Source organism: Polypterus senegalus, chromosome 18 (assembly GCF_016835505.1).
Source record: "Polypterus senegalus isolate Bchr_013 chromosome 18, ASM1683550v1, whole genome shotgun sequence".
NCBI classification, from domain to species: Eukaryota; Metazoa; Chordata; class Cladistia; order Polypteriformes; family Polypteridae; genus Polypterus; species Polypterus senegalus.
This window is the reverse complement of record NC_053171.1, coordinates 8219085-8234758: the sequence shown is the minus strand read 5'-3', so window position 1 is coordinate 8234758 and position 15674 is coordinate 8219085. Positions and strand designations below refer to the sequence as shown.

General features: G+C 39.0%; 1 protein-coding gene across 1 annotated transcript in view; it reads left to right on the top strand.

Annotated features, from left to right (window-relative positions):
* baz1a (bromodomain adjacent to zinc finger domain, 1A) overlaps nucleotides 1-15674 on the top strand; it is an 86627-nt gene that overhangs the window by 68024 nt on the left and 2929 nt on the right. Inside the window, exons 23-26 of the mRNA XM_039741131.1 lie at nucleotides 6497-6744; nucleotides 6902-7110; nucleotides 7399-7877; nucleotides 14290-14465. Coding sequence (XP_039597065.1) covers nucleotides 6497-6744; nucleotides 6902-7110; nucleotides 7399-7877; nucleotides 14290-14465 — 1112 coding nt within the window. The remainder of the gene's footprint in view (nucleotides 1-6496; nucleotides 6745-6901; nucleotides 7111-7398; nucleotides 7878-14289; nucleotides 14466-15674) is intronic.

Genomic DNA, 15674 nt, shown 5'->3' with positions numbered 1-15674 from the left:
CAGATTTCCAGATTGTATTTATTTAAAGGTATTTAGAGAAATAAAATGTATTTTCCCTCTTGTAAACATGCAACTGAATAACTTGACATGTAGATTGTGATGAGTATCGTGACCGTGCTGTGGCCGAACATTGGTCACCATGAACTCCTGTTCTATCACAAAACACATCACAAACTTTTATCTCTGTGCTCTATGAAAACATGAGGTTATACATTTTTGTTGGCCATCTTTGCAAACTACTTGGTGGTGAAAAACATAAAAAGTATTGGTTTTTTTAAGTGGCGTATTCTTTTTAGATAAATCACTTAGTCCATGATAATCATGTCATTCTTTCTAAGTGTTGCACTGAAATCCTCTCCCCAAATCACTAATAAATTGCCCACCCCGCAATTAATTGTTAAACTGTTGTCTTTCCAACTCTGTCCGTGTGGCTTGGTTTCCACTGTTTTCACCCTAACTGTAGCAGTCTACTTTCCTGAATATATTTATGTTCACTTATGCCTCATCTGTTATGTGCTGCTTACAGCCCACAGTGATGCAGCTGCTCCATTATTTTATTTAAAAAAAGAGACGGTTGAGCTTTGAGACCTTCCAGTTCTGCCTGTGTTTTGGTAACAAGTGCCTGGATCGTGTCTTCTATCACTTGGCAATGAATCAAGACATCCCTCTCTGAATGAGAAAATTATGTTAACTTCATCTCAAAGCTTGCGTTTTCTTGTGGTTTTGATGTTTATCGTTTATCCAGTCACATTCTCATAAATTTATTTAAATCACAGTTAGAGAAATATGTGTTTTAAAAGGGGTGCAATTGAAAGCAGGATGTTGCACAGTAAGATGTATGCCATGATGTGGTTCATCGGTAGGTTCTAGTAAGTAATTACACAAAAATCTACACAATACCCTGAGTACTATAATTGAGATGCTCTTCACTAATGTCCATGGAGTCAAGCTAATCTCAAGTCCTTGTTCTCTGTTTAATAGCTTTCACTGTGTTCAAGTCTCCTACTCGGTCTCTGCATCAAGATACTAGCTAGGATTGGTTGTGATATTTTTACTTTTTTATATATTTTTTTGCCACTGCAATTTTATATTAATATTTTAACCAGAATTTATACTGTATAGTGGTCAATTGACAAGTAGATAAATGCAAACAAATGTGGATGCCATCTAAATAAGGGCAGCTAACACATTGCCATGGAATGTGCATCTTAAGCACTTTGCTGCACGGAGGATGCCACTCCTTAGAAGAAGCCATTGTGACCTGAGTGAAAGTAGACTCTACATTCTTGTTTTGCCTGTGGTGATTCTTCACCAGCCAGTAAGGTTTTGCTGTTGAAAGCCTTGTGGAACTCCCATATATACAGCATAACCATATGTTTTAAAATCAGTTGGCCTTCTCAGTTTTAATAATTTAACATTAATATTGGAACAGAAGAGACAATCATTAGCAAGACCTTGGAAATCCCTGTAGAAGAATACTTGTTTCTGTTGGGGAAGAAAAAAGAAAGGTTAAAGTAATAGACTGGTTCCATAGTACTAATTCTATTGATAATTTTAAACACTTTAATCACATCATCTCTTAATTTTAGTGTACTTAAATTGTAAAAGTTCAGCCCCTTAAATCTCTCTTCATATCTCATACCCAACAGTCTCAGTACCAGACCACTGGATGTTATCAATCATCATTTTCCTTTTAGAAGACCCAGATCATTTTACTGAGATCTATTCCAAAGCATAAGTTTGGAGATTTTGCTGTTGCATTGCTACTCGTGCTTCAAAAAATACCAACCTTACAGTAAAGAATAGTGGTGCCTGCATAATGCTGTGAGGATGCTTTTCATCTGCAGGGTTTGAGAATCTTGTTAGAAACGATTTAACTAAATACATGAAAATACTGGAAAAGAACACTTTCAGTTGGCTAAGAAACCAAGATAGCAAAGTGATCATGAATTCCTTCCATTAAAATCTCCTGCCATATAATTAGACATACCAAACTTGGTTCAGGTCTGCCAGGAATAGGCCTCACCCCCAACATCCTAATGTCAGTCTTGGGGCCGTCTTAATGCATGGGCACTCTGGGCAGTTGCCAGGGGCCCCACTTGCATAAGGGGCCCTTGATGATCAATGTATGTTGTGACTTGCTTAGTGGTTATGTAGGTAGGGGCTCCAGTGCACTGCTTTGCCCAGGGGCCTATAATGCTGTTAAGATAGCTCTGGCCAAGCTCAACAGGCAGGATTTGGCCTGCGCAGACCCAAGATGTAGCCCAACAGTTTTCAGAAATCAAATATATTAAAATATCCAAAAAAAAAAGATGAAAACTTTAGAAAAAAAAAAAAAGTCCACCCCAAAATCAAAACAGTCTCCTTAATATTTAAGCATTTATTACAAAGAATTCAAAAAGATGCCTAAAACAAAATAGTATAAATCAAACATCCAGTAGTCCACAAACTCGGTAAGTACCTTAAATAATATGCAGGGGTATAAGTCCAGAAAATCCACAAAGAAAATCAAAAATGAAATGCAGGAATCCACACAAAGAGAATTTCTGCTGCTTCTTAAATACCTGTTGGGCAACTTTTAAGTGGCCCCGTGTCCTTGGGTCCCACGTAAAGGAGATAGTCATGATAACAAAAACATTACATAGAAGCTTAACATTGCACAAAATAGGAACATTAGTAAATAATACCATTACAAATAAAATTAACATAGAACAAAAACAAGCCCATAATAACATTCACAATTGTATTTAAAAAAAATAATAAGACTAAATTAACAAAGAAACTTGAGCCAGGGCAACTGCTCTGTTTGAGCCGTAACACTTTGGTGTATTGTGTTTGCTTTAAGAAGTTACTGACAAATGACAAAGCCTTTAACTTTGTATGTGTGGCATCTTTACAACTGCCATACAGTCTTCAGTTCAGATGGAGTTGGCCTGCTGTGCAGACAGTCCTCTCTGAATCTGTCAGAACTGTGAACGTTTATAAAGGGTCCTTAATAAGTTAAGAGTCTTCATCGAGCCAGGTGCCCACAGCAGAGCTGTCGCTCATCTGAGGTGAGTGCAGGCCAGTATTCAATTGTTGGTTGTGTTGAAACTCTAGTCATTTATTTTACTTTCAAGAACACTAAGGGTGCACATGCTATGGTATGAGGTAATCGGGTTTAGCCATCTACTAGACTGACTTGGCCAGCTGACTTTGACCTGACATTGGCCAGCTGTTCTTTGGGCTTTTTGCAATTTCTATTTTAGTCTATGGAAAAGGGTGCTGTAGGCCCTGGGAGTTCACTGTTGTAAAAGAAAAATATTACATAATGGTCCAAGACGGCTTTTGCCCTAGTGGTCTGATACTTAACATTTAAATAAAATCAAATCTACGCAGAACAAGCTGAAGCAATGTTGATATTCATGTAACTAGGTGATGCTTTTCACTTGATTTACAAGACATCAGCCTAAGAGACGAAAAAAAAAAATGTAGTGTCTTGGGTTCAAATCCCATTTCAGTCTCTTGCTCGTTCTTCCCCCTATTCTTACTTGTTCGTATAGTATTGTGATTTCTACCCACTATCCCAAGCATGTGCATCTCATGTCTTCACTTTGCTTGATCAGCTTAGATATCACCGGGTTTCTTGTAGTGAAGATTGTCAATTTTGTTTTAACAAACCTGATCATATTAGATCAGTTGTGAAGGAAAGGGGTTTTGAATCCAACATGTTTGCCAGGCCTGTTTGGATTGTCTAAAATAATACCAAGTCAAGATTTGATGGTCCCTGAAGGCCTGCTCTGTACCACACTACTTGATCACTTAATGAATGTATCTGTAGTTCTTTGTGTAAAGAAAACCTTTTCTAACATTTATACATAATCTGTCCTTCAGTTTCCAACAGTGTCGTGCTCATATTGAAGAACTGGTTTTCAGAGTAACACCTGGGACATACTCTACTAATTCCCTTGATAATTTTAAACACTTTTATCATGTCACCTCCTTATCTCCATTTGCCTAAATTCGCAAGGTTAAGTTCTTTTAATCTCTCCTCATAGCTCATACTGCTCAGTCCTGGAATCGGCCTAGTCACTCTTCTCTGGACTTGGTCTAGTGCTGCTATGTCGATTTTGTTATACAGACACAAAAATTGTGCACAGTACTCCATGTGAAGTGATGATTTAAATACAACCTCCTTTAACTTGTAGTCCACACATTATGCTGTAGTAATAGGTAGACAGACAGCATTTTATTTGTTCCAAGGAGTGAATTTAACATTTTAATGGAGTGCAAGAAATATAACTAACAACAATAGTGCATGCAACCCCTCCATCTCCCAACACAGAAAAGGAAGGTCCTTATTTGGTTAAAGACCCCAAAGCAGTCACAGAAAGGTATTCTAAAGGTGCATTGCCATTGACATAAAGGAGCCTCAGTAGAGTTTCTTGACATGTTTACTTTGAATAAATCGTTGACTAATAGTCCTCCATGCTAGTGTGTCAGATGTTCATAATTGCCATCTGTTTGGTCTTCATTGTCTCCTCGGCTACCTTCTCCTTCGGGTTCAGTGTGCATCCCATAGCTGAGAATTAATTCCTGATGAGACTGTTCATTTGGTAGGCTTGTCTTGAAATGATGTAACTGGTCCAGCACACCACATCATAAATTGCAGTTATAGAACATATGAAGAATGTTACTACCCTCTTTAAAGGACAGAATCCTCCAAGAAAAAGAATTTGCTCTGGCTGTTGTCATATTCTTCCTCTGTGTAATTAGACTAGTCCAGGGGTGTCCAACACGTCGCTCACGAGCTACCCGTAGCTCACAACTCCTTTCCAAGTAGGTCGCCAAAGGGTTAATGAATTAATTAAATTTGAAAACTTGATTAGTCAAGTTAGGGGTGGGTGATCTTTCCAAAATATCATGTCACGATCCTTTTAACACCAAATCACAATCCACAATCTGAATCTATCTTTTCAATGTGGCATACACTTAAGAGAATATCCGGACCCAAGTAAAATTTTATTTTTAATATCAAACAAAGTTGAATTCAATTGTTCTCTTGTTCGTCAGCTAAGCAGAGTTAAGGAACACGCCCCGAAGCTGGCAAGTAAGTGAGGAAGAAAGCCAAAACCCCCCCAACCTCGACCAGTTGCGTGCTTCTCGGATTCGCGCAAATAAATCGGTACTGCAAGCAAACTGTTATACATAGTGAAGTGAGAGAAGTCACAAAATCGACTGGAATATTCAAACAAATTATAGAAGAAAACCGATCTAAATCTGTAAGTAAAGTAGTTCTCCCATGAAAAGCAAACAGACATACAGACAGAGAGACTTTGGATTTATATTAGTAAACCTTCAAAATAATGTGCAGTTAAAGTCTCAACAGCATTCTCATCATTTCTGGAGCTTAGTAGAGCCAGATAACGATAAGAATCCTCACCAAGCAGCTCTGAAAATGTCTGCTTTGTTTGGGTCTCCATACCTCTGAACAAGTTCAGAACAAGACTGACAGATGAACATTTAAATGACTCCATAAGAATGAACCTAAGGGGCTAGACTCCACCATACACCTCTCTTGTTGACTCCATGCAGTGCCAGTCATCTGACTAACTAAAAACACATCACACATGCGACTGGACATGTGAATAAAGTGAAACAGTGACATGGAACAAAATGACAAATGAATAAGTCATATTTGTGTATTTGGAATTGCATTGTGTTGTTTTGACAGCATTCATGTTTTAATTCAATAGTGTGAGATACACTAGAAATTGTGATATTTTAATGCAAAATGTGAGTTGTGGACACCAACATTTTGTAAATGTTCAGGCAAAACGAGCATATTCACTTTGTTTGAGTTGAAATAAACAAAGAGAATAAACGTTAGAAAACATGAGGAGCTCTTGGCCATTTTCATTTTGTAAAAGTAGCTCTCGGTTGGGGTTGGAAGGTTGGAGACCCCTGAGCCAGTCTTATTTTATGCTTGAAATGGATCCCTAAGTACCTGTATGAGTGCACTATCTCCACATCCATTCTCTGAATGGTGACCGGGTGTAGAGGCTCTCTGGTGAGGCAAACGTCAGTCAGTTCCTTCGTTTTTTCTGATGTTAAGTTGCATAGATTTGTCTTTGCACCAAGAAAGTAAGTTCTCCACCTGACTCCTATACTGTGTCACCTATACACCCTTATAAATACACCTTACACCCTATTGGTTGTCTTGATTACAAGCTATCCACCATTGACCTGTACACAGTGGCTCCTAGGTCCTTTTCGTGACGGCTGCTTTCAGGTTTCAACCCTGTTGTATATTCAGATCTACTATTTTTTTAAATCTTAAGTATAATAATTCAGATTTGCTTACATTAAATTTAATCGGAGACACATGTGCCGAAGCCTGTATGCTGCCCAGGTCCCATTATCTGCCTTTCTACATAGTTTAGTATATGTATGCCATATGTTACAGAATGTGAGACGGCTTCTCAGCCACATAATTCTTTCCTGCCTATATTCTCAGACTCAAGTGACAGTGGACGTATCTGTAAGACAGTCCTGGACCGCTGGAGGGAATCCCTTTTGACCTGTTCAAGCCTCTCCCAGGTGTTCCTTCACCTGTCAACACTGGACCGGAGCATCATCTGGTCAAAATCTATTCTCAATGCTCGCTGTAAAATGTGCCGTAAGAAGGGGGATGCAGAAAACATGATGATGTGTGATGGCTGCAATCGAGGTCACCATATTTTCTGTGTCAGGCCCAAGCTGAAGGTAGGCAGATGTTTTCAACATGCTAAACTCATTCAGATGGTCAGTTTTTTTATTTATTAAAGGAAAACATAAAAAATGGATGCTGTTAATGGGTGGGATGGGAGTAGGCAAAGTGAGGATAGGTATCTGCTCAAGTATTTATTTTTATATTATTTAGTTGGTACCTGAAGGTGACTGGTTCTGCCCAGAATGCAAACCAAAGCAACGTGCGCGCAGACTGTCCTCACGGCAGAGATCTTCTGTCGATTCGGAGGATGAGGAGGAGTCCTCGGATGAGGAGGAAGAGGAGGAGGAAGACCAAGAAGATGAGGAGGATGAAGAGGATGATGAAGAGGGAGTTATTTCTGAGGATGAAGAGGAGGAGTGGTTAGTTTTAATGTGGAATTTACCACATAATTATTTCCAAAGTAGATACTTTTGTATAAAAGACTGAAAAGTTGCTTTGGAAGAGCTTATGTCAATTTAAAAAAAATAAAGTCCATTATGCATGTCAACAGTAGAATCTTAATATTGGCGGTTTTGTTAGTGGTCCCTGTTTAGCCATGGGCTTGTCTTCAGTGTGCCTTATGTTCAATTCAACTGATACTTGATTACAGTCAGCCTGATTGATGCTTGTATGTAGCATATTAATGATTTATTACTTATGTTTTGCAGTACACCAAAAAGAGGTCGGCAAACAGTTAAACTATCAATGACAGGCAGGGGTGGCAAATCGGGATCTTTGAGTGCTGGACGAGGTTCACAAAGACAACCAGAATCTGGCCGGTCAACTCCTCGCAGCAGGCTAAGCACACCTAAAAGTCTGTCTTCTGGCAAAACGGGAACCAGGAACTCTGGCAGGAAAGTGAAAATCACCCCTGTATCAGAAACTAAACCTTTGAGATCAAGTGGCCGCACAAGTGCCCGATTGAGTTTGGAGACAAAGAGAACAGATGGTTCGTTTATAGAACAGCTCAGTTACCGTTATAAGGGGAAGAAAAGTGCTGAAAGCACACCTGAAAACAGCCCAGTTCTAACCCTTTGCACCAACAAAGGAACTGTGAAGTTGGAAAAAAGAAGCTCTTCACTGGGGTCAGCGTCACCACTGTGCAGGAATGAGCCCAGTAGACGGGGCAGAAAAAGAAAGTCTGCTGGTAAGGGAAATAACTATGAGTAATTCTTTAAATGTGACAGTTTTGTTTTTCCTACAGCTTAACACAGCCTGGTCATGGAACGGGTTTTATTTTTTGTATGAGCAATATTCTTTCTCAGTCTTCACCCAACTTCTACAAAATGTCAAGCTGAGATATAAATGTTTCCAAATACTGCAGTGTACCACACTTTTTTAGGATCTTATTCCATGTATCTATATTCTTTCAGTATATCGGCTGGTAACTCTGCCCCTTGTTGAAAAGCCCATTAGAAAGAATCAGCTGGCATCTGTCCTACAAATTTTCTTTATTACTACGTGGCATTGATTCAACAAGGTGATGAAAGCATTCTTTAGAAATGTTGGCCCATATTGATAGGATAGCATCTTGCAGTTGATGGAAATTTGTGGGATGCACATCCAGGGCACATAGCTCCCGTTCCACCACATCCCAAAGATCCTCTATTGGGTTGAGATCTGGTGACTGTGGGGGCCATTTTAGTACAGTGAACTCATTGTCATGTTCAAGAAACCAATTTGAAATGATTCAAGCTTTGTGACATGGTGCATTATCCTGCTGGAAGTAGCCATCAGAGGATGGGTACATGGTGGTCATGAAGGGATGGACATGGTCATAAACAATGCTCAGGTAGCCCGTGGGATTTAAACGATGCCCAATTGGCACTAAGGGGCCTAAAGTGTGCCAAGAAAACATCCCCCACACCATTACACCACCACCACCACCAGCCTGCACAGTGGTAACAAGGCATGATGGATCCATGTTCTCATTCTGCTTATGCCAAATTCTGAATCTACCATTTGAATGTCTCAACAGAAATCGAGACTCATCAGACCAGGCAACATTTTTCCAGTCTTCAACTGTCCGATTTTGGTGAGCTCGTGCAAATTGTAGCCTCTTTTTCCTATTTGTAGTGGAGATGAGTGGTACCCGGTGGGGTCTTCTGCTGTTGTAGCCCATCCACCTCAAGGTTGTGTGTGTTGTGGCTTCACAAATGCTTTGCTGCATACCTCGGTTGTAACGAGTGGTTATTTCAGTCAAAGTTGCTCTTCTATCAGCTTGAATCAGTCGGCCCATTCATTCTCCTCTGACCTCTAGCATCAACAAGGCATTTTCGCCCACAGGACTGCCGCATACTGGATGTTTTTCCCTTTTCACACCATTCTTTGTAAACCCTAGAAATGGTTGTGCGTGAAAATCCCAGTAACTGAGCAGATTGTGAAATACTCAGACCGGCCCGTCTGGCACCAACAACCATGCCACGCTCCAAATTGCTTAAATCACCTTTCTTTGCCATTCTGACATTCAGTTTGGAGTTCAGGAGATTGTCTTGACCAGGACCACACCCCTAAATGCATTGAAGCAACTGCCATGTGATTGGTTGATTAGATAATTGCATTAATGAGAAATTGAACAGGTGTTCCTAATAATCCTTTAGGTGAGTGTATGTCTGATCAATCTTTCTTTTGCATAGATGTGGCCTCACAGTTGTATTTTTATAGCGTGATAGTGACCTCCCTTGATTTATAAGGTCTAAGGTCTCTGTGTCCAGACCACATTGTGTAATCACATTCAATATTATTTCCAAAGTGTAACACTTACTAATTTATTTTCTTTACATTTCATCTGCTGCGTACCTGTTGTGTCAACGTCAATCTGAGATGATTCTTCTGACTCGAGGGTACACAGTATTAACACTTGGATACGTTTTCATATGACACAAACTTGTTAGTTGCATTTTTATCTAGAAATCGTGTGTATATATGTATGTATGTGTGTGTGTATGTGTGTATGTATGTATATGTATGTATATATAATATAGGGTAGCACAGGGAAATTGGAAATTTTGGAATTAGGTGTTGGCTAACTTGGGTGTCGGCAGTTGTTTGAGACCAATGCAACCTCATTTAGAGCCTCTTGTCATTAATTATAATGGAGCACTGTAGTGGTGCACAACGAGCGTTTGCTGTGAAAGCCTTTTATAAGAATAGTGTGACTGCTGTGGAAAAGGAATTTCGGCATTATTACTAGTTAGGATGTCATGATCGTGTCCCGTTCTTCTCATACAATTACAACATGGGTGCATAATTTCAAAGACACAGGTTCAGGCATAAAAAGTCCCCCAGGTAGAGCCACTTCAAATACTGCCCGACAGTTGATGGCAGCTATTCGACGATTGTTTGGAAGGTGCGTCATTTCACATAAGAGTGACATTCCATTACCTCCGAGGTCCCCACATCTCACTGTTTGATTTTTTTTTTTTTTTCCTGTGGATGCATCTTAAAAGCCAAGTGTACTGCACACGTCCTGCAACCATTGCTGAAATAAAAAGGAGGATTGAAGAGGAAATCACTGGCATTCCTCTTGACGCGTTACGTCAAGCAATGCAGAATTTCCACGCTGGGCTGTCAGAATGTGTATGGAGAAATGGATAACACCTTCATGATGTTTTTTTCAAATCATTAAATGAATATTGAATGAATATCGATTACCATCATTAATTACATATCCTGTAAAATACATTTCATCATTAAATGTATTTTGTAATGTTTATTCGTGCATTGAGCGTCAATTGAAAATTACCCATTTGCCTGTGTACATACATTAAAAAGTCAGACAGCCTCAACTTCAATTCATTTTATTTTGTATAACGATCTTCACTCAGTGCAGCACTGAATAGAGGAACAACTCTATCAATATCACATAACTTAGGAAAAAATCCCCCCCTCTGGCTCACTGAAACTTGAACTCCCACTTCTCTTAGGCAGTGGTCACACTACTATGTTTTTGTTAAACAACACAGAAATTTTGCCTTTTCGTTTGCACTACCCCAGCATCTTTAACCCATGGAAGCGGAGACTTTTGAAAACCCTCTCCAGAGCCATACATTTCTGAAAATGCTGTTTCCGCATTGTGTTGTAGGAGAGTGAAAACAGAGTTTTGAAAATGCAGACTCTAATCGTGCTCTGATTGGTTTCTGTGTATTACATAGCCCTTCCCTGATTGGACTGTGCTAATTACAACATCACATTCCCTGATTAGTCATCATTCACAGAAGAAAACCATATCCTAACACAATGGACAATAGAGGAGTTTCTGTGGTGATTGTTGTGTTGCTTACCCGTATTCTTCTAAAGTGTGTTTTGTGCAGAATCATTTACCAGTCAGATAGTTTTGCAATAAATCCCATAGCTGGCGACATTACTTTCTCAAGCATTTTCCACCGATGTGCACATGCCCATTTGTAGGTGAACACCAACGTCATTTGCCTTGTTGGTGGTTTTAGTGTTGGCGAACATATTTTCAGGAATGAAATTAAAACACTAGTGTGGATGACGATTGTTTTTGTTTAAGAAAATGTCATTTTTAAATAAAATGTGTTAGTGTGGACTTGGCCTTAGTTTGATATTTATCCTCTAATGTGGTGCCTTTTCAAAAACAGTTTGAAAGCCAAGTACATTTAAATAAATAATATCCTATGGTCCCCCTCTAGTCAAAAACATTTCTTGATTCTTCATAGAATTGTATTATACGAGTTCTCTGAATCGCCTGTATGTGACTTGTATCTATACTTAATAATTGTTTCTGTTTGTCAATTCCATCTCTTTATGATTACTGGCCTATTTTAAATTTTCTAACCTGCAATGGGACAACAATTTTGATCTCCTAGTCTTTACAAATGAAGCCAATGTGCAGTGATTTCAGAAAAGTGCGCATTAAGTAAGGACTTTACACGTGTAGTCACTAAATTCTCTACGCAAACCAATATAAATGTTTCTCAGGTCCAGTGGTTTTATTTACTTGATTTCTTTCCTTTTAACCCTTAGTAGCATTTTTTGTTCTGCTCATTTTCCATATTAGTTTAGAACCCTTCTAGGGACCAATGAAAAAGTTATAAATGAAGGAATTTGTCCATGATTTGTCATCAGTATAGGTATTGGTTTATTGTGGTTTGTTTTTTGTTCAACCTTCACTTTAATTATTTTTACGATTACTACTTATGATCCAATTTGAACTTGTCTTAATTTGTTATATTTAGTTTATGAAATAATTGTTGTCGATTTTGTTGTTTCAGTTAGTACAGATTTTCATGATTGCTACTTTGTTTTTGATAGCAACTGCACTGCTGTTAACCCATGAGAGCCTTAAGCCCAATTTCAGCGTGGCACATAACTTTTGATTTTTGAAATAAAAATGATAATAAGGCCATGTTCATACTGCTGCTCAGTTTCATTTTTTCCATTATAGATAACACAGAAAGAGAAGTGGGATCTGCAAACATTGACAAAAAATCTAAACATTTTATGAAAGGATTTTCACTAAATTCATAGCAACTGTTTTGCATCCAAACCAGTGGCATTGTTTAAGGGAGGCTGTGGGGCTTTAGCCTCTGATCTTCAAGAGCCCAGCCAATGATAAACCCCCTTATACTGCGTCCTGATGTGTGAGAAAGTCCATGGGCACCCAACCCTCCACGATTTGCCTCCATACTTTGACTATGCAAAATCTCATGGGGAACCAACCCCAAGGCCTGCTGATCAAGTGAGCAAAACTCCCTGCTCCTCCGAAATCTCACCCCCATAGTCCCACTTATCTTTCACTGCGCAAAACCCAAACTGGGAAGCTTATAGCCCACCACAACTACCGGCTCGCTGAATGGGGAAAACCCCAGTAGGGACCTCACCACTGACCACAAACCTTTTTTTTATTTTTCTTTTTTTTTTTTTTTTCCAATCTAACATATTTTTAAGACTGATGGCATTATCAGAGCTGAGGCATCTCTTCTCTAAGAAGCGCTAAAACTAGCAACACTCCAGATCCATACCTTCTATGTCTTGCCTTCACAGGTTTCTACAAATTTGTCAGTGGGAACTGCACTCGGAACAACAGCTATGCTTTTCCCTTATCTGTTTCACTTCCTTTCCATCATGAGCTGACATAATTACATTTGTCCTGCACTAAAAACTAGCATCTCTTTGTTGGATTGCATGTCTTAAGAATTTTTTTTATTCACTTGCTGCATTCTGGGCACATTAGGGTAGACATCAGTGCACACCTACATCAGATTTGGATTAATCCCAAAACTAATTTCAGCAATCAAAATAATGTTGCATTGCATCTGATATTAAAAAGATCCTGAATAGAGTCAATTTTATTGACAGAGGAAACGCAGCCTTTAAAGCCTCACAGTTGTTCAGTTAAGAGCTGTTTTTTTTTTTTTATGTCAACATCAGCACCCAAAAAACGGGTAAATGTGGGGAAAAATACTATACAAGGTAACATTAAGACCTGCAGCTACAGTGAGGGTAGTGACTACTTCACACATGAAAATAATGATTTGAAATTAAGAAAAGTGGGATGACAAGAAGTGACCTTTCTAGTTTAACAGGGTTATCTCTGAGATTCCTTCATTTTAGCATCTCCAATGTTTTGTCAGAGTCTGTGGAAGGCATAGATAGTGTGGTCATTCACTGGCCTCGTTCTGATGATTGGTATTTATAGCCCTGTGATGGAGTGACATCCAGCCCAGGGCCTTGCACCAGCTGCTGACAGTATAGACTTGGTCCCCTACATCCACAAATTGGATCTGATTGTGATGTGTGGTCCGTTGTGGCATAATAGGGGATGTTGCATTTTTACATCCCAACACTTTCCTGATGCATATTACTTCAGATGTGCAGGAGCTCTGAAACCTGTGGAAGCCAAGAGAGGACGTGCAATATCATTATTTTTTAAATTGTCTCCTTGAGATATGACTAATTTTATTGAGATCTCGAGAAAACAAAACTTAACCTTTGCTCCTGACATCAGGCTCGCTTAGATTGCGACACCTATACAGCTGAAGCCTTGCTAACCGTCTTCTTAAATGCTGAACACTTAACGTTGTCACTTTCTACACTAAGCCATAAACATATGTCAGCCCTTGATTGAACAAAAATGTGACACGCTGATTGATACAGTTCTGCTCTTCTGCCATTTCAAACAGGACGTGGCTTCAATAAGCTAAACATTAAACGTTAGATACAATTATTTCATAATTTCGTGAATACAAGATCTTTTGTTTTATTGAGATCTCAATAAAATGATTCCGTTATCTCGAGGAAACAATTAAAAACAATAACGATATTACACGTCCTCTCTCGGCTTCCGTAGAAACCAACCAGATGTGCAGTAGCCTTGGTTATTATCATCTGACATTTAGCAGCAGCGGCATCTTTGCCTTTTATTTTAACTGCACAAATAATAATGATAGTGTTAAAAAGTAATGAAGCATTAAAAAAAATGACACAAATCCATATAATAATGCAGTTTTAAAGATGCTGTTGGAGTTGATGCTTTAACTTAAAGGTTTTCTTTTTTTTTTTTAAAGATGTTCCATTTTTTTTTCCCCCCTCAGATGCGTCTCTAACACCGATGAAGAAAAATGTCAATTCTACACCAGTCCAGTCTAATAGAAGAAGCTCAAGTCGGAACATTGGCGTGCATGAGTTGTCGGCATGTGAACAGATTATTGTTGAATTAGTACGTCATGAGGATAGCTGGCCATTCATAAAACTGGTGTCTAAAGCTCAGGTAAGGGTTGGCACAGCATCATTGTTTAAAGCAGCCCTTTACGAATGGTGAACTTTTTAATTGTTAGTTCAAATTTTATGCATTCCAAATGTAGGCAAATTTAAAGCAGAGTTACTGTTTAAACTCTTCATCTCCAATCAAGGCTTTGCATTCCATTTTATCAGTAATCAATATGAACTTGAAACTTTTCAGTTTGAGGGAGTCAAACCAAAACTAGGGGGGCTTCAATACCAGGAGTTCATGTGCCAACACTGAGCTCTGAAGACATCTTTTATTGTTGAATATTTAGAACAACACTGTGCCTTGCTGTGCCTTTCAGTCATTGTGACGGTCTAATACATCCTGTAGCTGTTTCTGAGTAGGTGCTCTTTGTCTGCAGTTGGAGTTCTATGCAACCATTGTGTCTCTTAAAGACAGAGGAAATTTCCCTTAGCTCTTTTCATCCGAGGCCGGTCTCTTGTCTTTTTTTCTGTGAACCCCAACTTCTTGGGGTTGATGATATTGCCAAGCGATTTGCTTAGCAATGGAGCTGCTACACTTATAAAATGAAGGATGGAGGGAATTAGGCCAACATCTAAGCCCTACAGTATTTCCCATTTACCAGAAAAATGTCAAAGTAAATTAAATATATTAAGCACCTATAACTATTTACAAACACTGCAACAAAAGGTAATGGCAAACATACAAAATGAACGCCATGAACAACCACCCAAAGGGCAATATGCAATACCAAAAGTCTTTACTATAAATGATGGGTCTGAATCCTGAAGTGCAAACAGCAGTTCTAGAAGGAATGATATGATGAGGTACTCCCTCTTTTATAAACTACTTCAGGGAGGAATAATATAAGGCAGTCCTGCCACCAGAGTTCAGAAGAGGAATGATATACTGAGGCGCACCTCTAACACAAAGCGCAACATTAATGGGAAAAAATGCCCACTGCCGCCTCCTATCTGATGGCCATGCGAAATCCTTTTCCACTGCAATTATCCATTTCACAAAGTGTTTGGGTGCTGCTGATGATTGAGTTGTTGGAAAATGAAGTCCAAAAGTCTCACAACTACACGCTACAATTCCCAGAAGCCCCTCTGTATCCGTGCAAACTTTTTTAAATACACAGATCCCATATTTACAAACCAGGTATCAATGCTACAGGTGTTGTTACTAACATGTAACAATCACCAAACAGGACATACTACACAAAAAAAG